The sequence below is a fragment of the Larimichthys crocea genome, chromosome IX (genome assembly GCF_000972845.2).
Source record: "Larimichthys crocea isolate SSNF chromosome IX, L_crocea_2.0, whole genome shotgun sequence".
Taxonomy (NCBI): Eukaryota; Metazoa; Chordata; class Actinopteri; family Sciaenidae; genus Larimichthys; species Larimichthys crocea.
The window spans coordinates 13,620,996-13,643,742 of record NC_040019.1 but is presented as its reverse complement, the minus strand read 5'-3'; the positions used below and the strand labels follow the sequence as shown (position 1 = coordinate 13,643,742).

The 22,747-nt window shown below is 44.7% G+C and overlaps 1 protein-coding gene across 3 annotated transcripts; it reads left to right on the top strand.

Moving 5' to 3' along the window:
- Positions 1 to 1,706: 1,706 nt before the first annotated feature.
- Positions 1,707 to 22,336, top strand: fer (fer (fps/fes related) tyrosine kinase). Of its 3 annotated transcripts, none has more exons than XM_019266553.2 (20): positions 1,707 to 2,187; positions 5,419 to 5,631; positions 8,661 to 8,792; positions 12,420 to 12,593; positions 12,703 to 12,802; positions 12,887 to 13,070; positions 14,424 to 14,561; positions 14,640 to 14,759; positions 14,906 to 15,028; positions 16,887 to 17,088; positions 17,184 to 17,282; positions 17,380 to 17,583; positions 17,729 to 17,851; positions 17,935 to 17,991; positions 18,114 to 18,232; positions 20,353 to 20,447; positions 20,531 to 20,654; positions 20,739 to 20,893; positions 21,048 to 21,170; positions 21,387 to 22,336. In XM_019266553.2, exons 2-20 carry the CDS (start codon positions 5,563 to 5,565, stop codon positions 21,521 to 21,523), a joined length of 2,478 nt encoding a protein of 825 aa, XP_019122098.1. In that variant the 5' UTR covers positions 1,707 to 2,187; positions 5,419 to 5,562; the 3' UTR covers positions 21,524 to 22,336. The 3 variants fall into 3 exon arrangements, with proteins under 3 accessions (XP_019122098.1, XP_019122096.1, XP_019122097.1); XM_019266551.2 differs by having other exon boundaries at positions 17,377 to 17,583; XM_019266552.2 differs by lacking the exon at positions 1,707 to 2,187 and adding an exon at positions 2,204 to 2,552 and having other exon boundaries at positions 17,377 to 17,583.
- Positions 22,337 to 22,747: the final 411 nt, after the last annotated feature.

The window sequence follows — 22,747 nt, the reverse complement described above, 5'->3', positions numbered from 1 at the left end:
TACTACTGTTACAAAGTGCTACTGTAAAGTACTGTTACAGAGTACTACTGTAAAGTACTGTTACAAAGTGCAACTGTAAAGTACTGTTACAAAGTGCTAGTGTAAAGTACTGATAGAGTACTACTGTTACAAAGTGCTAGTGTAATGTAGTGTTACAGAGTACTACTGTAAAGAACTGTTACAAAGTCTGGACTACATCTGTTCACATTTGGACTATGTCAGTTTACATTTGCTCTTCCACCTCTCCTCCACCTTCACTGCAGCTCTCTGCTGCCCCTTCAGGAGGTTTCAGACTCAGCCCTGAATCTTTGACTGTAGTTAAAGGAGTGAACAGAATGTCCACTCACCTGTCTCACCTGTTCAAAGCTGCACCTTCTTTTTTTTTGAGGAAAAATCACTTCACATCACAAACAATTCTTCTGTGGTTTTATCCTCTCTTCTTCTTCTGTGGTTTTATCCTCTCTTCTTCTTCTTCTGTGGTTTTATCCTCTCTTCTTCTGTGGTTTTATCCTGTCTCTTCTTCTGTGGTTTTATCCTGTCTCTTCTTCTTCTGTGGTTTTATCCTCTCTTCTTCTGTGGTTTTATCCTGTCTCTTCTTCTGTGGTTTTATCCTGTCTATTCTTCTGTGGTTCTGTCTCTGCTTGTGTTGTTTGACAGACTGAAGAATCAGAATCTGTCCCTCTCTCTTATTTTCACTGTTTGTGGACTCACCCGGCTGCCTCGCCCAAACCTGTTCTACCTGCCGACACTCCCTCTCTCTCTGTTCATTCTCTATGGAGCTCCACCTCCACCAACACCTGACCCAACAACCAACACCACCTCTGAAACTCCACCTCTCGGTCTGTCTGTCCCCCTCTCTCTCTAACTGGTTGGACAGAAACTTCTTTCATTCTTCTGTCATTAAGCCCTGCCCACCATCTTTACCTACATACACACTTAGGTATTTCCTGTGAATGATGGGAAATGTAGTACCAGACTAATCTTCACGTCCTTATTTCTTGTCATATTGCCATGGAAACCACCCTCAAGCCATCATATTCTGATAAAGAGCAGCTGTGATGGAGCGACTAGCTCCTGGTTCTGGAGGCAGAGTCAACTTCAGGTTTGAGCTGGCTCAAGTGAGTCCCGAACCATCCCTTAGTTATGCTGCTAGGACTGCCGGGGGACTTCTCATTATTACTATTACCAGTGAGAATACAAGTTAAATAAAAGGTTAGATACAAGTTAAATAAAGGTTAGATAATACAAAATAATTCTGATCATTTGACTTTATTTATATTAATTATATAACACCAGGTTTACAGAGACCTCCAACTGTGTCTGTGTTCTTCAGTCCTGTCTGTGGTCCTGTCCTGCCTGTCTGTGGTCCTATGCTGTCATTCTGTGGTCCTGTCCTGTCTGTGGTCATGTCCTGTCTGTCTGTGGTCCTATGCTGTCATTCTGTGGTCATGTCCTGTCTGTCTGTGGTCCTGTCTGTCTGTGGTCCTGTGCTGTCTATCTGTGGTCCTGTCTGTGGTCCTGTCTGTCTGTCTGTGGTCCTGTCTGTCTGTCTGTGGTCCTGTCTGTGGTCCTGTCCTGTCTGTCTGTGGTCCTGTCTGTGGTCCTGTCCTGTCTGTCTGTGGTCCTGTCCTGTCTGTCTGTGGTCCTGTCTGTGGTCCTGTCCTGTCTGTCTGTGGTCCTGTCTGTGGTCCTGTCCTGTCTGTCTGTGGTCCTGTCTGTGGTCCTGTCCTGTCTGTCTGTGGTCCTGTCTGTGGTGCTGTCTGTGGTGCTGTGCTAGTTGCTGTACAGACAGTTGATGGCTGAACGCGGGAATCATCTGTTGAATCACGGATGAAGACCGGAAGCTGGATCAGAGTCCGGGTCCTGCTCCGGGTCCGGGTCTGTCCCTGTGATGTGGACCTTCATTAACTCCTTCTGTCCTCATGTCCGTTCCCTCCTCAGACATCCAACATGTCTCCGGCCCGGTAACGGCGTCCTCCGCTCCATGTTCACCCTTTTCCGTTTCCCGCGGAAGCCCCTCCCTGTTAGCCGTTAGCCGCTTAGCTCCATAGCCGGACGACAAGGAGCAGTAGCCGGGGAGACGGAGGAGAAAAAGACGGGGAAGAAGAGGAAATGAGCTCGGCGGAGGACGGCAGAGCACCGCGGTGACCGGACAGCGAGGCTGCCGCCGAAAGAACCCGCTCCATGGTGCGTTAATACGGCTGAAAACAGCCGAGGAGAAGTCGACAAACACCGAACCTCCTCCCGACTCTCCCACTCCTCCGTCTGCTGCTCGTCTTTATTTCCCGGGAGAAAACACAGTGACACGAAGAGAAAGTATTGATTAAAGTCCGTTTGATCAGCTGTTACTTTGTTTTAAAGATGCTTTTAATCACGTTAACCAGCCTCATTACGCCGTTAGCTTCGGTTTTCCTTTAAGTCCAATGGAAACTTCAGAGCTGGCGTTAGCTTCACTTTCCCATTACTTTGAACGGCAGGAGCGGCTAGCGTTAGCCTAGCTTCAGCTCTGATGGAATTTAAAGTGTTTGGAGGCGTTGACCGGTTTGATGAAGGTTAGTTAAAGGTTTGTTATAGGTTTAATGAAGGTTAGTTAAAGGTTTGTTATAGGTTTAATGAAGGTTAGTTAAAGGTTTGTTATAGGTTTGATGAAGGTTAGTTATAGGTTTGTTATAGATTTGTTTGTTATAGGTTTGTTATATGTTTAATAAAGGTTAGTTATAGCTTTGTTATAGGTTTAATGAAGGTTAGTTAAAGGTTTGTTATAGGTTTGATGAAGGTTAGTTATAGGTTTGTTATAGGTTTGTTTGTTATAGGTTTGTTATAGGTTTAATGAAGGTTAGTTTAAGGTTTGTTATAGGTTTGATGAAGGTTAGTTAAAAGGTTTGTTATAGGTTTGTTATATGTTTAATGAAGGTTAGTTAAAGGTTTGTTATAGGTTTAATGAAGGTTAGTTAAAGGTTTGTTATAGGTTTGATGAAGGTTAGTTATAGGTTTGTTATAGGTTTGATGAAGTTAAAGGTTTGTTATAGGTTTGTTATGTTTAATGAAGGTTAGTTAAAGGTTTGTTATAGGTTTAATGAAGGTTAGTTAAAGGTTTGTTATAGGTTTGTTAAAGGTTTAATGAAGGTTAGTTAAATGTTTGTTATAGGTTTAATGAAGGTTAGTTAAAGGTTTGTTATAGGTTTGATGAAGGTTAGTTATAGGTTTGATGAAGTTAGTTAAAGGTTTGTTATAGGTTTAATGAAGGTTAGTTAATGGTTTGTTATAGGTTTGTTATGTTTAATGAAGGTTAGTTAATGGTTTGTTATAGGTTTGTTATAGGTTTAATGAAGGTTAGTTAATGGTTTGTTATAGGTTTGATGAAGTTAGTTAAAGGTTTGTTATAGGTTTGTTATGTTTAATGAAGGTTAGTCAAAGGTTTGTTATAGGTTTAATGAAGGTTAGTTAAAGGTTTGTTATAGGTTTGTTAAAGGTTTAATGAAGGTGTGTTATAGGTTTGTTAAAAGTTTAATGAAGGTTAGTTAAAGGTTTGTTAAAGGTTTAATGAAGGTTAGTTAAAGTTTTTTTATAGGTTTAATGAAGGTTAGTTAAAGGTTTGTTATAGGTTTAATGAAGGTTAGTTAAAGGTTTGTTATAGGTTTAATGAAGGTTAGTTAAAGGTTTGTTATAGGTTTATTGAAGGTTAGTTAAAGGTTTGTTATAGGTTTGTTAAAGGTTTAATGAAGGTGTGTTATAGGTTTGTTAAAAGTTTAATGAAGGTTAGTTAAAGGTTTGTTAAAGGTTTAATGAAGGTTAGTTATAGGTTTAGTAAAGGTTAGTTAAAGGTTTAATGAAGGTTTGTTAAAGGTTTGTTATAGGTTTGTTAAAGGTTTAATGAAGGTTTGTTATAGGTTTGTTAAAAGTTTAATGAAGGTTAGTTATAGGTTTGTTAAAGGTTTAATGAAGTTTGTTATAGGTTTGTTAAAGGTTTAATGAAAGTTAGTTAAAGGTTTGTTATAGGTTTAATGAAGGTGTGTTATAGGTTTAATAAAGGTTAGTTAAAGGTTTAATGAAGGTTAGTTAAAGGTTTGTTATAGGTTTGTTAAAGGTTTAATGACGGTTTGTTATAGGTTTAATGAAGGTTTGTTAAAGGTTTGTTATAGGTTTGTTAATGGTTTAATGAAGGTTTGTTAAAGGTTTGTTATAGGTTTAATAAAGGCTTGTTAAAGGTTTGTTATAGGTTTGTTAAAGGTTTAATGAAGGTTTAATGAAGGTTTGTTATAGGTTTAATGAAGGTTTGTTAAAGGTTTAATGAAGGTTTGTTATAGGTTTTTTAAAAGTTTAATGAAGGTCTGTTATAGGTTTGTTAAAGGTTTAATGAAGGTTTGTTAAAGGTTTAATAAAGGTTTGTTATAGGTTTAATGAAGGTTAGTTAAAGGTTTGTTATAGATTTGTTAAAAGTTTAATGAAGGTTTGTCATAGGTTTGTTAAAGGTGTAATGATGGTGAGTTAAAGGTTTGTTATAGGTTTAATGAAGGTTAGTTATAGGTTTGTTATAGGTTTAATGAAGGTTAGTTAAAGGATGGTTAAAGGTGTAATGATGGTGAGTTAAAGGTTTGTTATAGGTTTAATGAAGGTTAGTTATAGGTTTGTTATAGGTTTAATGAAGGTTAGTTAAAGGTTTGTTAAAGGTGTAATGATGGTGAGTTAAAGGTTTGTTATAGGTTTATTAAAGGTTTAATGATGGTTTGTATTATATACTATATATATATATATGAATCAAAAGTCATATCTCGATATTTTTTAGCTGAATGGCGATACTCGATATATATACCGATAATTTTTTATTAATTTGTTATTAATGGCCAGCCGGTAAATCACACTCCCACCACTTAAAATCCCACAATGCACTGCAACAGCTGACACACAGGTTAAGACCTGTGCACTACCTCTAATCCCGCTGCTTCGCTTGTTTACACACTAACCAGTGGTGACAACTTAGCGACTTTGTCACTGTATTTAGTGACTTTTAAGACCCTCTGGAGATACTTTTTTTTCTCAAAACTGACTACAGACAAAGCTAGCAACTTTTTCTGGAGTTATTGGAGACTCTGGCGTGATGACGTCAACGAGCATTGGGACACCTTAACAGAGGGAGAGGAGAAATAAAAGCAAACTGGCGGCTCAAGGGAAGACATGTATAGTCATTTTAACGCAAAATAAACTGTCGATAAAAAAAATATGGTCTCATGCTATATCGTGTTTAAAAGATATCGATATTGATTAAAATATTGATATATCGCCCAGCCCTAGGTTTAACGAAGGTTTGTTAAAGGTTTAATGGAGGTGTGTTCAAGGTTTAATGAGTGCGTAAACTATTTAGTTATATTAGATTTAATTATATTATACTCTCTTACTTTTTACTCTCTCTCTCCTCAGAGGACCATGCAATCATTGCTCAACTGCCCTCGCTGTTAGTGTGTGTTTGTGAGTGTGTGTCTGTGTGTGTCTGTGTGTGTCTGTCTGTGTGTGTGTGTGTGTGTGTGTGTGTGTGTGTGTGTGTGTGTGTGTGTGAGGTCCAGGATGGGGTTCGGTCGGGATCTGAGGAATTCCCACGAGGGATTACTGAAACTCCAGGACTGGGAGTTAAAGGTACGACTCTGTTCGAAGCTGTATGTGAACATTATTTCAGATGAATCATGTGTTGTCGTCTCCCCTCTGACTGGTGTTTTATTTTTTATATTTTATCTTATTTTATTTTTCAGGATGGCAGCTCCTAGCCTTGCATTAATTTGATGGAGTACAGTAGATGGAGACTGCACGGCCAATTAGATCTTCAGAAAGACGTCAGGCAGAGCAGCTTAGCCAATCAACAGCCAGCTAAACAAGAGCCACAGACTTTAGGTTAATCCTAAAGTCTGCTAAAAGTCTCTTATCAAACTTAAACATGAACACACGTCCTCTTCCTTTCGGTTTAACATTAGCGCTCTCCTGTTCCGTACGGTGTAACGTCAGCGCTCTCCTGTTCCTTATGGTGTAACGTCAGCGTTCTCCTGTTCCGTACAGCGCTTTCCTGTTCTGTATGGTGAAACGTCAGCACTCTCCTGTTCCGTATGGTGTAACGTCAGCGTTCTCCTGTTCCGTACAGCGCTTTCCTGTTCCGTATGGTGTAACGTCAGTGCTCTCCTGTTCCGTATGGTGTAATGTAAACGCTGTCCTGTTCCATACGGTGTAACGTCAGCGCTCTCCTGTTCTGTACGGTGTAACGTAAGTGCTGTCCTGTTCCTTACGGTGTAACGTCAGCGCTCTCCTGTTCCTTACGGTGTAACGTCAGCGCTCTCCTGTTCCTTACGGTGTAACGTCAGCGCTCTCCTATTCTATACGGTGTAACGTCAGCGCTGTCCTGTTCCTTACGGTGTAACGACAGCGCTCTCCTGTTCCGTATGGTGTAACGTCAGTGCTCTCCTGTTCCGTATGGTGTAACGTAAACGCTGTCCTGTTCCATACGGTGTAACGTCAGCACTCTCCTGTTCCATACGGTGTAACGTCAGCACTCTCCTGTTCCTTACGGCATAACGTAAGCGCTGTCTTGTTCCGTATGGCGTAAAGTCAGCGCTCTCCTGTTCCTTACGGCATAACGTAAGCGCTGTCTTGTTCCGTATGGCGTAATGTCAGCGCTCTCCTGTTCCGTATGGTGTAACGTAAACGCTGTCCTGTTCCATATGGTGTAACGTCAACGCTCTCCTGTTCCTTACGGCGTAACGTCAGCGCTCTCCTGTTCCGTATGGTGTAATGTAAGTGCTGTCCTGTTCCTTACGGCGTAACGTCAGCGCTCTCCTGTTCCTTACGGTGTAACGTCAGCGCTCTCCTGTTCCTTGCGGTGTAACGTCAGCGCTCTCCTGTTCCTTACGCCATGAAGTCAGTGCTCTCCTGTTCCGTATGGTGTAACGTCAGTGCTCTCCTGTTCTGTATGGTGTAACGTAAACGCTGTCCTGTTCCATACGGTGTAACGTCAGCACTCTCCTGTTCCGTACGGTGTAACGTCAGCGCTCTCCTGTTTCTTACTGTGTAACGTCAGCGCTCTCCTGTTTCTTACGGTGTAACGTCAGCGCTCTCCTGTTCCTTATGGCGTAACGTCAGCGCTCTCCTGTTCCGTATGGTGTAACGTCAGTGCTCTCCTGTTTCGTATGGTGTAACGTAAACGCTGTCCTGTTCCGTACGGTGTAACGTCAGCGCTCTCCTGTTCCTTACTGTGTAACGTCGGCGCTCTCCTGTTTCTTACGGTGTAACGTCAGCACTCTCCTGTTCCTTACGGCGTAACGTCAGCGCTCTCCTGTTCTGTATGGTGTAACGTCAGCGCTCTCCTGTTCCATACTGTGTAACGTCAGCGCTCTCCTGTTTCTTACGGTGTAACGTCAGCGCTCTCCTGTTCTGTACAGTGTAACGTCAGCGCTCTCCTGTTTCTTACGGTGTAACGTCAGCGCTCTCCTGTTCCATACGGTGTAACGTCAGCGCTCTCCTGTTCCTTACGGTGTAACGTCAGTGCTCTCCTGTTCCGTATGGTGTAACGTCAGCGCTCTCCTGTTCCGTACGCAGGGGTGAAAGTAGTTTTAAATTCTTGCCAGTACTATTACCAAAACCTTAAACATTTTAATATTTTACTGTAGGCTACCCGTAGGCCTATGGAGATAAAAAAAATTCACTGTTTTGTAGTGTTTCTCTCCATTTTTATTTAAAATGTCTGTAGATGATAACTAACAGATATTTAAATCATGTATAAAGTGTTTCAGCCAACCACAACAATGTGTGAAATTTCGTTGGTGTAATTTATTGTTCGTCCTGTTCTGGCGCAAGTGGCGTTTCTTGAAGTCTGTGGACCAGTTGTGGAAAACATCCCAGTGCATTAAATCAACGCACCAATCCCCATAGCAACCACTGTGTTTCAGAGGTAGACGCGCATGCGCACTCACGTACTGCTGAGTGAACTCTCTGGTCGTTAGCTCAGAAGCAGTTTATTTTCTGAGCTGTTCTGTATAGTTAAAATTGAACAAAATAACATGAAACACAACTGCATACTCTTCTACTGTTTTTAACTGGGACATTTTGCAACTAACGTGAAGACATTAAACGTGTGGTACACGTTTTGAAGGCTGGGCGCAGAGGAGAAAAGAGATGCCTGGCCAAGGCTTCGTCCAGCATGGACTAAAACACAGCACGGACGGTTTCTGTGCTCTCCTGTTCCGTATGGTTTAATGTCAGTGCTCTCCTGTTCCGTACGGTTTAATGTTAGTGCTCTCCTGAAAAAATGTTTGATGTATGTCGGTGTCAGGGGTTGGAGGCAGTAATAATGTACCTGGTTTGAGTACGGTTATTTATATTGATAATTCTCCTTATACGGTTTATACTATTTATATCTCCAGACTTTTCTATCCTCGGATGTTGTTTAGCTTGTATATATTTTTATTTTTATTTCATATTTTTATTTCATATTTTTTTAACGTCTTCACATATATTTTGTATTTTATATTTCATGTTTAGTGCTGTTTGGACAGAGAGAAACGCAATTTCAATTCTCTGTATGTCTTGTACATATTGCAGTATTGATAATAAAGCCGACTTGAACTTGAATGGTCACTTCTTGTTTTCTCTCTAATATAGACTATGTTTGTGTTGCCCTCTAGCTGCTGGAGACAGTGAAGCGCTTCATGACACTACGAGTGAAGAGTGACAAAGAATACGCTGCTCTGCTGCTCAGCATGACTCAGCAAACTGAGAAACAGGAAGCTGCTGATTACGTCAGCACTGTGAGCAAGGTGAGAACATCCAATTGTCCATATAGTCCTGATCAGTGTCACACCTGGTCTGTCTCTGTGCCGCACCTGGTCTGTCTCTCTCTCTGTGCCACACCTGGTCTGTCTCTGTGCCACACCTGGTCTGTCTCTCTGTGCCGCACCTGGTCTGTCTCTCTGTGCCACACCTGGTCTGTCTCTCTGTGCCGCACCTGGTCTGTCTCTATCTCTGTGCCACACCTGGTCTGTCTCTCTGTGCTGCACCTGGTCTGTCTCTCTGTGCCGCACCTGGTCTGTCTCTCTGTGTCACACCTGGTCTGTCTCTCTGTGCCGCACCTGGTCTGTCTCTCTGTGTCGCACCTGGTCTGTCTCTCTGTGCCGCACCTGGTCTGTCTCTCTGTGTCACACCTTATTATTATTTTTATTTTATTATCTTTATTCAGGGAAACCTTGACTGAGCAAATAGCTCTTTTACAGCAATGCCCTGATCACAACAAACATGAACAATATACAATAAATAGCCCAAGCATAGTTAAACGGAAAAAAAAAATTAGGAAGAAAATCATTTTAAAAACAAGATCAGAATAAAACAGTTAAAACAAGATTAAGTTAAAACACAGTTTAAAGCAAGGTCAGTTAAAACTAAATCAGTTAAAGCAAGAACACTGTATATTACACATATCATGTATTAAAACTTTAAAATGGTTTACAGACACAAGTTGGTCTAATTTCAGTGTCTCTTGCAGATGGTTCCATTTAGTGGGTGCATAAAACTGAAAAGCTAATTTGCCAGCCTCTGATCTTATTTGGGGTATTTCCAGTGTTATAAAACCCTGTGACCTTGTGCTATATGTGTGGTGTCTAAAATTTAAAAGAGAGAGAGTGAGGTATGATGGTAATTTGCCTTGTAGTGCTTTGTAAATAAAAAGGAGGCAATGTCTTTCCCTCCTCTCATGGAGAGAGGACCATCCTACACTCTCATATAGTTTACAGTGATGAGTTCTAAAACGATCACCAGGAATATCAGCACTATGGTAAACTGTGTCAGGAGCTTTCAGAGTGGATGGAGATGCGTGCATGTAAATGATATCTCCATAATCTGAAATTGATAAAATGGTTGTTTCAACAATGGTCTTTCTGCTCTCAAAAGAAAGGCAAGACCTGATTCTATATAAGGCACCCAGCTTAATGTTTACCTTCTTTGTGAGCTCAGTCACATGTGTTTTAAAAAAAAAAAGCTTATTGTCCAACCAGATTCCCAGATATTTATAATGTGCAACTTGCTCAATCTGGGGTCCATTTAGGGAGCAAATTCTAAAAACATTAAGATCACACAAACTTGATCTCGTAAAAAGCATGAATTTAGTTTTTGATTCATTAAGAACCAATTTAAGATTATTAAAACAATTCTGAACACAGTTAAAAGCAGACTGAAGGTATAAAACGGCTTTCTCAATGGTTTCAGCACAGGCATATAGGATTGTGTCATCAGCATTAAAATGGAATTTGCAATGTTCTAGGGAATCACATATATCATTAATGTAAAGAGTAAACAATAACGGGCCTAAAATTGAGCCTTGTGGAACCCTGTTTCTTAGACTTAATGCCTTAGAAGTCAAACCATTTAACTTTACAGCCTGTGTTCTGTCAGACAGATAATCCTGAAACCATCTAAAGGAACATCATCAGAACCCAAAAGAGAAAGTTTTTCTGGAAGGAGAACATGATTGACAGTGTCGAAAGCTTTTGACAAATCAATAAATAGAGCTGCACAATGTTTTTTTTTTGAGTTTATGGTAGTAGCTATGTCATTTACAACAGCAGTTGCAGCAGTAATGGTGCTGTGGCCAGCTCTAAAACCAGACTGATATGGGCTCAAAATATTGTTTGCAGAGAGAAAAGAACCAACATCTTGCCTAAGCAAGGTAGCTTGGAGATTGGTCTGTAGTTGTTAAGCTCATTTACATTTCCTCCTTTGTGTAAAGGGGTAACTAGCACTGATTTCCATGCTTTAGGAACAGAACCAGAAAATAGTGAGACACCTGGTCTGTCTCTCTGTCACACCTGGTCTGTCTCTCTGTGTCACATCTGGTCTGTCTCTCTGTGTCACACCTGGTCTGTCTCTCTGTGTCACCTGGTCTGTCTCTCTGTGTCACCTGGTCTGTCTCTCTGTGTCTGTCTCTCTGTGTCACACCTGGTCTGTCTCTCTGTGTCTGTCTCGCTGTGTCACACCTGGTCTGTCTCTCTGTGTCACACCTGGTCTGTCTCTCTCTGTGTCACACCTGGTCTATCTCTCTGTGTCACACCTGGTCTGTCTCTCTCTCTCTGTCACACCTGGTCTATCTGTCTCTCTGTGTCACACCTGGTCTATCTGTCTCTCTGTGTCACACCTGGTCTGTCTCTCTGTGTCACCTGGTCTGTCTCTCTGTGTCACACCTGGTCTGTCTCTCTGTGTCACACCTGGTCTGTCTCTCTGTCACACCTGGTCTGTCTCTCTGTGTCACACCTGGTCTGTCTCTCTGTGTCACACCTGGTCTGTCTCTCTGTGTCACACCTGGTCTGTCTCTCTGTGTCACACCTGGTCTGTCTCTCTGTGTCACACCTGGTCTGTCTCTCTGTGTCACACCTGGTCTGTCTCTCTGTGTCACCTGGTCTGTCTCTCTGTGTCACACCTGGTCTGTCTCTCTGTGTCACACCTGGTCTGTCTCTCTGTGTCACACCTGGTCTGTCTCTCTGTGTCACACCTGGTCTGTCTCTCTGTGTCACACCTGGTCTGTCTCTCTGTGTCACACCTGGTCTGTCTCTCTGTGTCACACCTGGTCTGTCTCTCTGTGTCACACCTGGTCTGTCTCTCTGTGTCACACCTGGTCTGTCTCTCTGTGTCACACCTGGTCTGTCTCTCTGTGTCACACCTGGTCTGTCTCTCTGTGTCACACCTGGTCTGTCTCTCTGTGTCACACCTGGTCTGTCTCTCTGTGTCACACCTGGTCTGTCTCTCTGTGTCACACCTGGTCTGTCTCTCTGTGTCACACCTGGTCTGTCTCTCTGTGTCACACCTGGTCTGTCTCTCTGTGTCACACCTGGTCTGTCTCTCTGTGTCACACCTGGTCTGTCTCTCTGTGTCACACCTGGTCTGTCTCTCTGTGTCACACCTGGTCTGTCTCTCTGTGTCACACCTGGTCTGTCTCTCTGTGTCACACCTGGTCTGTCTCTCTGTGTCACACCTGGTCTGTCTCTCTGTGTCACACCTGGTCTGTCTCTCTGTGTCACACCTGGTCTGTCTCTCTGTGTCACACCTGGTCTGTCTCTCTGTGTCACACCTGGTCTGTCTCTCTGTGTCACACCTGGTCTGTCTCTCTGTGTCACACCTGGTCTGTCTCTCTGTGTCACACCTGGTCTGTCTCTCTGTGTCACACCTGGTCTGTCTCTCTGTGTCACACCTGGTCTGTCTCTCTGTGTCACACCTGGTCTGTCTCTCTGTGTCTGTCTCTCTGTGTCACACCTGGTCTGTCTCTCTCTCTCTGTCACACCTGGTCTATCTGTCTCTCTGTGTCACACCTGGTCTGTGTCACACCTGGTCTGTCTCTCTCTCTCTGTGTCACACCTGGCCTGTCTCTCTGTGTCACACCTGGTCTGTCTCTCTGTGGTCAGTCCTGGTCTCAGGTGATTCGTCAGACTGAGGCGTTGGGGCGGGTCATGCGGAGTCATGCTGATGACCTGAATTCTGGTCCTCTGCACCGCCTGGCGACGCTGATCCGGGACAAGCAGCAGGTAAAGAAGAGCTACCAGAGTCTTCATCAGCAGCTGGAGAGCCACAACCACAAGGTATGCTGGGAAATGCACACACTAATCAACCTGCAACCATGTCACAACGTTAACCAGGTATGTCCATTCAATGACATCTCTGAACTCTTGTTCCTGTTGCTGTTGCCAGGTAACCAGGAGTGACCTCGACAAACTGAAGGTGACATACCGTCAGCTGAGCCGCGATGCTAACAACGCCAAAGAGAAGTACAGAGAGGCTCTGTCCAAAGGTTTCTACATTATTTCAACGTTACACAAGTGTTTTTGAATGTTTGTCATTGTTTTGTAAATTACAATGAAATGTCCAATCACAGGTCGGGAGGCAGAGCGTGCCCGGGAGCGCTATGACAAAGCGACAGCGAAGCTCCACAACCTTCACAACCAGTATGTGTTAGCAGTGTGCGGTGCTCGAACGCAGCAGGACGAACACAGACGCCACGCTGCACCCGCCCTGCTTGATGCTCTGCAGAGGATGCAAGAGGACATGACACTCGCCCTGTGAGTCACGTGACCCCACAACGCCATGACACCACAACAACATGACACCAAGACACCATGACTACACGACACCAAGACACCACAACAACATGACGCCAAGACACCATGACTACACGACACCAAGACACCAAGACACCACGACTACACGACACCAAGACACCACAACACCATGACACCAAGACACCACGACACCATGACACCATGACGCCACAACACCACGACGCCACGACACCACGACACCATGACGCCACGACACCACGACACCATGACGCCACGACACCACAACACCATGACGCCAAGACACCAAGACACCACGACACCATGACGCCACGACGCCACAACACCACGACTACACGACACCAAGACACCATGACACCAAGACACCAAGACACCACGACACCAAGACACCATGACGCCATGACACCACAACACCATGACGCCACGACACCATGACGTCACGACACCACAACATCATGGCGCCAAGACACCACGACTACACGACACCAAGACACCACAACACCATGACGCCAAGACACCATGATGCCACGACACCACAACACCATGACGCCAAGACACCATGATGCCACGACGCCACGACACCACAACACCATGACGTCACGACACCACAACATCATGGCGCCAAGACACCACGACACCAAGACACCACAACACCATGACGCCAAGACACCATGATGCCACGACACCACAACATCATGGCGCCAAGACACCACGACTACACGACACCACAACACCATGACGCCAAGACACCATGATGCCACGACACCACAACACCATGATGCCAAGACACCACGATGCCACGACACCACAACACCACGACGCCAAGACACCACAACACCATGACGCCACGACACCACAACACCATGATGCCACGACACCACAACACCATGACGCCACGACACCACAACACCATGACGCCACGACACCACAACATCATGGCGCCAAGACACCACAACTACACGACACCAAGACACCACAACACCATGACGCCACGACACCATGACGCCACGACACCACAACACCATGACGCCAAGACACCATGACGCCACGACACCACAACACCATGACGCCACGACACCACGACTACACGACACCAAGACACCACAACACCATGATGCCACGACACCACGACACCATGATGCACAACACCATGACACCACAACACCATGACGCCAAGACACCAAGACACCATGATGCCACGACACCATGGCACCATGATTCATGACACTATGATGCCACAACACAATGACACCATGACACCATGACCCAACAACGCCGTGACACCACGCTGCAGTAAAAGCATGGTCTATATATACTTCCTGTGTGTTGCTGCAGTAAAAGCATCCTGGAGGAGTACTGTGAGATCAGCAGTCTGCTGACGGAGGAGATCGTGAAGGTTCATCAGGAGATCTCGGCAGCCGTCGAGCAGATCGACCCGCTGGCTGAATACCAACACTTTATTGAAGCCTACAGGTCAGACTGTGGTTACCAACGTAATGGCTCGTCAGTTTTCTTTCTGGTTACCATAGTAACGGTGTGTCTGCCCCTCAGGTCCCAGGAGACTCCTGAGGCAGGTGTGGAGTTTGATGCATCTCTATTGGAGGAGACAGACAACCTGCCGGCCAATGAGATCCTCTGGAACACGCTTACGGCCGACAGCCTGCAGGCCATGTGAGCTCGCCACACAGTTTCCTGTATCCCGCCAAAGTAAAAGTGTCCTGTAGTAAATCTCTGTCATCCATGTGAGCGAGTAGTGACCAGCTTTCTGGTGGGTGGGTGGGTGTGCTGAACATTCAGAGCTGTGTTCGTGTTTTCAGGTTGTCGTCGGCGACGGAGGAGTTGGTGCTGACTCAGCAGAATCTGAGAACTAAAGAGGCGTTAGCTGAAGACTTGGACACTAAAATCCAGACGAGTCAGCAGAGTGCAGAGAGGAAGAGCGAGTGAGACAGTCTGTCTGTCACTGTCTGTCTGTCTTTGTCTGTAACTGTCTGTCTGTAACTGTCTTTAACTGTCTGTCTTTAACTGTCTGTCTCTGTCTGTAATTGTCTGTCTGTCTGTCTCTGTCTGTCTCTGTCTGTTTCTGTCTGTCTGTAACTGTCTGTCTGTTTCTGTCTGTCTGTAACTGTCTGTCTGTAATAGTGATGCACGATATGAAAAATTTCAACCGATATCGATAACTGATGATCATATTCATATTTCAACCCGAAAGCAGAGTGAGATGCATGCACAATACAGATGATCAGCGTCTGCTAGGAAGCATCAATCCTGACATGCATACCAACATGACGGAGAAACTCAGCTAAAAACTCCAAGCATTGCTACCCAAACGAAACATAGTTCAATCCCCAAGCAATTATCTGGGCATGTAACAAAAACAGAAAAACGGAAACAGCGCATGTCCACTTTAGCACTTCTGCTAATTTCACCACTTGAACCAAACCACACAAACGCTGCGTGAAAGCAGAGACTCCGCTGATTACAAAGATATGTGTCTCATCATGTGCGATGAAAACTCGGCGAGCTACCCCTCAAAGAGTAGAAAAAAAAATCCACAAAACGATACAGTATGTACACACTCTTTGCTGTTTCGCGGTCAAAAGTTCTATTCCAGCGCGGAAAAACGCTGCTAATGTCTCCTGCTGTGTCTCCTGCTGTGTCTCCTGCTAATGTCTCCTGCTATGTCATGTGTTTTAGTTTTAGTTTGAATCAGTCATGAAGCTCCTGGTTGTTAGATAAAGACAAAGAGGCTTTGACAGTGAAGTGAGACCTCTTGCTGCGATATACTACCTTTGGGTCTACTTCATTCTGGATCGTCATTGGTGGGTCAAAGGTGAATGTGGGCGGTACTAATCGATTCTCCTGACTCTGATTGGTCGACATGTGACAGGTGTCAATCATTCACACTGTGTTGTTTTAGCCTTAGCAGCACCGCTAGCTGCTTCATATTCTTTTAATATCGCATGTTTCAAACCTGGTGTCGTATTAAAACGTGAAGTCTTCTTTCCTCCTCTCGGAATCGTCACTGAACAAGTTTTGCAAACAGCAATGCTGTTGTTATCTTCTGCCACACTGGTGAGGACATGTTTATTATTAGTCTGGCAGAGACGGGCCTGGCTTGGGTCCTGCCAATAAGGCTAATACCCGGCCTGCAAACAATTTCCCCAATTTCATTAATTTATCGGATCTTTTATCGGTTAAAATGAACCTAAAATGATCGGGTTGAATAAAAAATGATGTAATTTCTCCCCATATTGGCCGATATTTTATCGGTCCGATAAATTTTCTCCCCATATTGGCCGATATTTTATCGGTCCGATAAATATCATGCATCCCTAGTCTGTGACTGTCTGTAACTGTCTGTGACTGTCTGTAACTGTCTGTAACTGTCTGTGACTGTCTGTAACTGTCTGTAACTGTCTGTAACGGTCTGTCTGTTTCTGTCTGTCTGTCTGTCTGTAACTGTCTGTGACTGTCTGTGACTGTCTGTAACTGTCTGTAACGGTCTGTCTGTTTCTGTCTGTCTGTCTGTCTGTAACTGTCTGACTGTCTGTAACTGTCTGTGACTGTCTGTAACTGTCTGTCTGTCTGTCTGTAACTGTCTGTAACGGTCTGTCTGTTTCTGTCTATCTGTCTGTCTGTCTGTAACTGTCTGTAACTGTCTGTCTGTAACTGTCTGTAACTGTCTGTCTGTTTCTGTCTGTCTGTCTGTAACCGTCTGTAACCGTCTGTAACTGTCTGTAACTGTCTGTCTGTCCCTCCCTCTCTCACCTGTCTCTCTCTCACCTGTCTCTCTGTCAGCTGTGTCCTCCTGCTCAGTCAGAAACTGTCTCTCCTCGAGCTCCATCACGCCGTCCAATCACTACGCGGCTCTGAGGCCCGCCTCGCCTCACAGAAGGCCCTGCTGGACGCCAAGATGGCCGCCGCTGCTGCCTCCCCGCCCCCGCCTCCTCCTCCCCCCACACTGCCATACGAGGATGACGCCCGCTCCGTCGGCTCCACCGTAAATACTCCAACTAACTTTTGACTAACTTTTGACTAACTTTTGACTAACTATTGATTAATGTTCACCGTGTGTGTGTGTGTGTGTGTGTTCAGGACAAGTCTAAGGAGAAGAGTTCAAGGTTCGATACTCTCCGTCACTCTCTGGCTGGAATGATTCGCTCTCCTAAAGCCATGCTGGGCTCGTCCACCTCGGTGAGTCTGTCTCCTCTCCAGGGTTCTGGTTCTGGTACACTGGTTGACCCATCATCACAGTGTGATCTCACCTGTTGTGTCTTCCTTCCTGCAGCAGTTTTTTGATGTCATCCCCACGTCAGAGCGCCCCCTGGCAGAACAGGAATGGTATCACGGCGCCATCCCCCGGACAGAGGCTCAGGAGTTACTACGGCAACAGGGAGACTTCCTGGTGAGGGAGAGTCACGGTAAACCGGGCGAGTACGTCCTGTCGGTGTTTTCTGACGAGCAGAGACGCCATTTCATCATCCAGTACGCCGACGTATGTACACACACACACACACACACACACACACACACACACACAGAGTTTACATGTTCATATACTGTAAAACATTAACTGGTAAATCGTCTCTCTTTCTACCTGTCTCTCTCTCTGCCTGTCTCTCTCTCTCTCTCTCTGGTAGAGTCAGTACCGTTTTGAAGGGACAGGCTTCTCTACCATCCCTCAGCTTATCGAGCATCACTTCTCCACCAAACAGGTCATCACCAAGAAGTCTGGAGTCGTGTTGCTCAACCCTGTCATCAAGGCAACCATCACTATATATTCTACACATATTTATCCACACACACGTCGTACACACATATTAGTGAGTGTGTTTTCTGTCTGCAGGATAAGAAATGGATCCTGAACCATGAGGACGTTCTGCTGGGAGACCTGCTGGGGAAGGTGACTTCACTTCCTATTTCCTCTTGTTATCAGTCTACTTCAGTCCACAGTTGTTAATAGTGCTCTCACCTTGTCTCTGTGCCTCCATGTCCCATCATGCCCTGCTCTCTGCTGGTTGCCAGGGTAACTTTGGTGAGGTATTTAAAGGGACGCTACAGCGAGACAAAACACCGGTCGCCGTCAAAACCTGTAAAGAAGATTTACCTCCGGAGCTGAAGATCAGGTTCCTGTCTGAGGCCAGGTCAGCTCCGTCAATACATTGGTCAATACATCGGTCAATACACCAGTCAATACATCAGTCAATACACCGGTCAATACATCAGTCAATACACGGGTCAATACACCGGTCAATACATCAGTCAATACATCGGTCAATACTCCAGTCAATACATCAGTCAATACATCGGTCAATACTCCAGTCAATACACCGGTCAGTACATCGGTCAATACACCGGTCAATACATCGGTCAATACATCGGTCAATACACCGGTCAATACATCAGTCAGTACATCGGTCAGTACATCAGTCAATACATCGGTCAATACACCGGTCAATACACCGGTCAGTACATCGGTCAATACATCAGTCAATACATCGGTCAATACACCGGTCAGTACATCAGTCAGTACATCGGTCAGTACATCGGTCAGTACACCGGTCAGTACATCGGTCAATACATCAGTTAGTACATCGGTCAATATACCGGTCAGTACATCGGTCAATACATCAGTTAGTACATCAGTCAATACATCGGTCAATACACGGGTCAGTACATCGGTCAATACATCAGTCAGTACATCGGTCAATACATCGGTCAATACACGGGTCAGTACATCGGTCAATACATCGGTCAATACACGGGTCAGTACATCGGTCAATACGTCAGTCAATACACGAGTCAGTACATCGGTCAATACGTCAGTCAATACATCAGTCAATACATCGGTCAATACATGGGTCAGTACATCGGTCAATACACGGGTCAGTACATCGGTCAATACATCAGTCAATACACCGGTCAGTACATCGGTCAGTACATCAGTCAATAAATCGGTCAATACATCAGTTAGTACATCAGTCAATACACCGGTCAGTACATCGGTCAATACATCAGTCAATACACGGGTCAGTACATCAGTCAATACATCGGTCAATACATCAGTTAGTACATCAGTCAATACACGGGTCAGTACATCGGTCAATATATCGGTCAATACACGGGTCAGTACATCGGTCAGTACATCGGTCAATACACGGGTCAGTACATCGGTCAATACGTCAGTCAATACATCGGTCAATACATCGGTCAGTACATCAGTCAATACATCGGTCAATACATCGGTCAATACATCAGTTAGTACATCAGTCAATACACCGGTCAGTACATCGGTCAGTACATCGGTCAATACATGGGTCAGAACATCAGTCAATACATCGGTCAATACATCAGTTAGTACATCAGTCAATACACCGGTCAGTACATCGGTCAATACATCAGTCAATACACCGTTCAGTACATCGGTCAATACATCGGTCAATACATCGGTCAGTACATCAGTCAATACATCGGTCAATACACCAGTCAATACATCAGTCAATACACGGGTCAATACGTCAGTCAATACACGGGTCAGTACATCGGTCAATACGTCAGTCAGTACATCGGTCAATACGTCAGTCAATACATCGGTCAGTACATTGGTCAATACACCGGTCAATACGTCAGTCAATACACCGGTCAGTACATCGGTCAATACACCGGTCAATACATCGGTCAATACGTCAGTCAATACACGGGTCAGTACATCGGTCAATACATCAGTCAGTACATTGGTCAATACGTCAGTCAATACGTCAGTCAATACACGGGTCAGTACATCGGTCAATACATTGGTCAATACATCAGTCAATACATCGGTCAGTACATCGGTCAATACACCGGTCAATACATCGGTCAGTACACCGGTCAGTACACCGGTCAATACATCGGTCAATACACGGGTCAGTACACCAGTCAGTACATCGGTCAATACATCGGTCAATACACCGGTCAATACACCGGTCAGTACACCGGTCAATACGTCAGTCAATACACGGGTCAGTACATCAGTCAATACATCAGTCAATACATCAGTCAATACATCAGTCAATACACCAGTTAGTACATCAGTTGGTTAGAAGTGGTTGGTTTCGTTGGTTAGCTTGGGTGGTTGGTTTAGTGGGCCTAGTTAGTTGATTGATTGTTTGGTTGGTTTAATTGATTGGTGTCTCATGGTGCCTGTCTGGGATTGGCCGGTGTCTCATGGTGCCTGTCTGTGATAGGCCGGTGTCTCATGGTGCCTGTCTTTGATTGGCTGCAGGATCCTGAAGCAGTACGACCACCCGAACATCGTGAAGCTGATTGGTGTTTGTACACAGCGACAGCCGATCTACATCGTCATGGAACTTGTTCCTGGTGGGTGGAGCTTATTCACTGCTGACACAGTGTTAGTTGTTTTTGTCTGTTGTGTCTGTGTGACCCTGTGCTGTGTCTGTCAGGTGGAGACTTCCTGTCCTTCCTTAGGAAGAAGAAGGACGAGTTAAAGACGAAGCAGCTCATTCGCTTCTCGGTGGACGCTGCTGCCGGCATGGCGTACCTGGAGAGTAAGAACTGTATCCACAGGTGAGCACTGCAATGTCCTGCAGACATTAAACACACCACAACCTGCAGACAGACAGTGAACACGTTTATTTGTCTGTCTCTCAGGGACCTAGCAGCAAGGAACTGTCTGGTTGGGGAGGGCAGTGTCTTGAAGATCAGCGATTTTGGCATGAGTCGTCAGGAGGATGACGGAATCTATTCTTCATCTGGACTCAAACAGATCCCCATCAAATGGACCGCTCCAGAAGCACTCAACTACGGTGCACACCTGAGACTCACCTGAATCTCACCTGAGACTCACCTGAATCTCTTCTGAATCACCTGGTTGTAACAACATGATATTAATCTGCTTACACACCTGCTCTGTGATTGGTTGCTGATGTCTCCTGCTTGCTCTGTGATTGGCTGTTGCAGGTCGTTACAGCTCAGAGAGTGATGTGTGGAGTTACGGGATCCTGCTGTGGGAGACCTTTAGTCTGGGGGTGTGTCCTTATCCTGGGATGACCAATCAGCAGGCTCGAGAGCAGGTGGAGAAAGGTAAACGCCTGAGATCAGACAGACTGAGATCTAAACAGGTACAGGAGCGGATACAACAGGTACGACACCTGTCAGGCATTAGGCCACATCCCACGTTCCAAGTTTAGCGTCACCTGTAATGGACTCCTGATCAGCTCACTGAAAAAAGAAGTAATGTCGGCTGTTACTATGGAAATGTGAGATTAATCCCTCCCCCTCTGTCCTCATGGTTGCTAGGTTACAGGATGGCGTGTCCTCAGCGTTGCCCTGACGACGTGTACAAAGTGATGCAGCGGTGCTGGCAGTACAATCCTGAAGACCGACCCAAGTTCTCCGAGCTGCAGCGAGACCTTGCCGCCATCAAGAAGAAGTGATGACATCATCATCACACACCTAACCAACATCAGGAAGTGATGACATCATTACACTCCTCGCCAACATCAGGAAGTGATGACATCATCAGAGACAATAAGACATTTCAGTCACGTCCTCAACAAGCAGAGTGCCATCAGCAAACAAGAGTCACCTGCTTCATGTGGGCGTGGTCGTTTGGTGGGCGTGGTCCATTTATGGGCGGGGCCAGCAGGTGTCAAAGTTCTTTAAAACACTAAACGTCTGTGAAACACTAAAACCAGCTGGAACCAAAGGATTCATTTGAGAGGTGGTGATGATGTCACACTACGAACTTCACTTAGCATTGTCAGCAGGTTAGCATGTAGCTAGCTAACTCAGCCGTCATGTAGTCATGACTACACTGAAACAGGTAATAGAGCTAACAGTGCTAACAATTTAGCATGTACCCGTCTGACCTTTGACCTCAGCTCAGGTAATCACTGCTGACCAGTCAGACTTTAAGCCACGCCCACATCAGCTGTTAACACTAACATGTTTGTTTTTATTTATTATGCTTTTATTTTTTTACAAACTGACAAATTCTGAAGGAAAACTGACCTTTATTTTGAAAAAAAAAACAAACAGCTGTCACTCATCACAGAGACCACGCCCACCCAACCTTTGTTTCCTTTTAAGGAAGTGTTGTTGACCAATCAGGAACTTCTATGAAAGTTTTATTTTGAATCAGACGGCTCCAAAACACTTCCTGTTTACATCATCGTCATCAGCACTTAGTCCAGATACTTCTGGGTCGTCATGGTAACAGAAACAATAAAGTTTAATATAAAAATGAATCCAGTTTTGATTGGTCAGGATTACTTCCTGGACTGTGAGGGCGGAGCCTGAATGTTGATGTCAGAGCTCCTGAGCGCCGCCTACTGTTCCTGTAAATAAAGTTTTTACAGCTTTTTTTTATCTTTTCAGTTTTTGACACTAAAATCTTTGTTTGTCTTTTATATTTGTCCAAACGTTATAAAAATATTATTGTAACATTTATTATGAAATAAAACATCAAACAGACCCAGTGTGACATCATTCATGAACATTCTCCAAACGTTCTCCTCCTGTTCATAACAAACGTTTTCCAAATGTTCTGTTCACAACAAACGTTCTTATTTGACCAAGTTTGGCCAAATGGGTCTGTGGTCGTCATGGTTACAACAGGTCGGTTGTTTTTGACATAAAATAAACTAAAAGGACGACTC

Coding starts and splice junctions, on each gene's coding strand:
- fer (XM_019266551.2), top strand. CDS start 5,563: ATGGGGTTCGGTCGGGATCTGAGGAATTCCCACGAGGGATTACTGAAA. Junction 12,803..12,886: donor CAGAGAGGCTCTGTCCAAAG/GTTTCTACATTA, acceptor GTCCAATCACAG/GTCGGGAGGCAGAGCGTGCC. Junction 17,283..17,376: donor TGCTGGGCTCGTCCACCTCG/GTGAGTCTGTCT, acceptor TCCTTCCTGCAG/CAGTTTTTTGATGTCATCCC.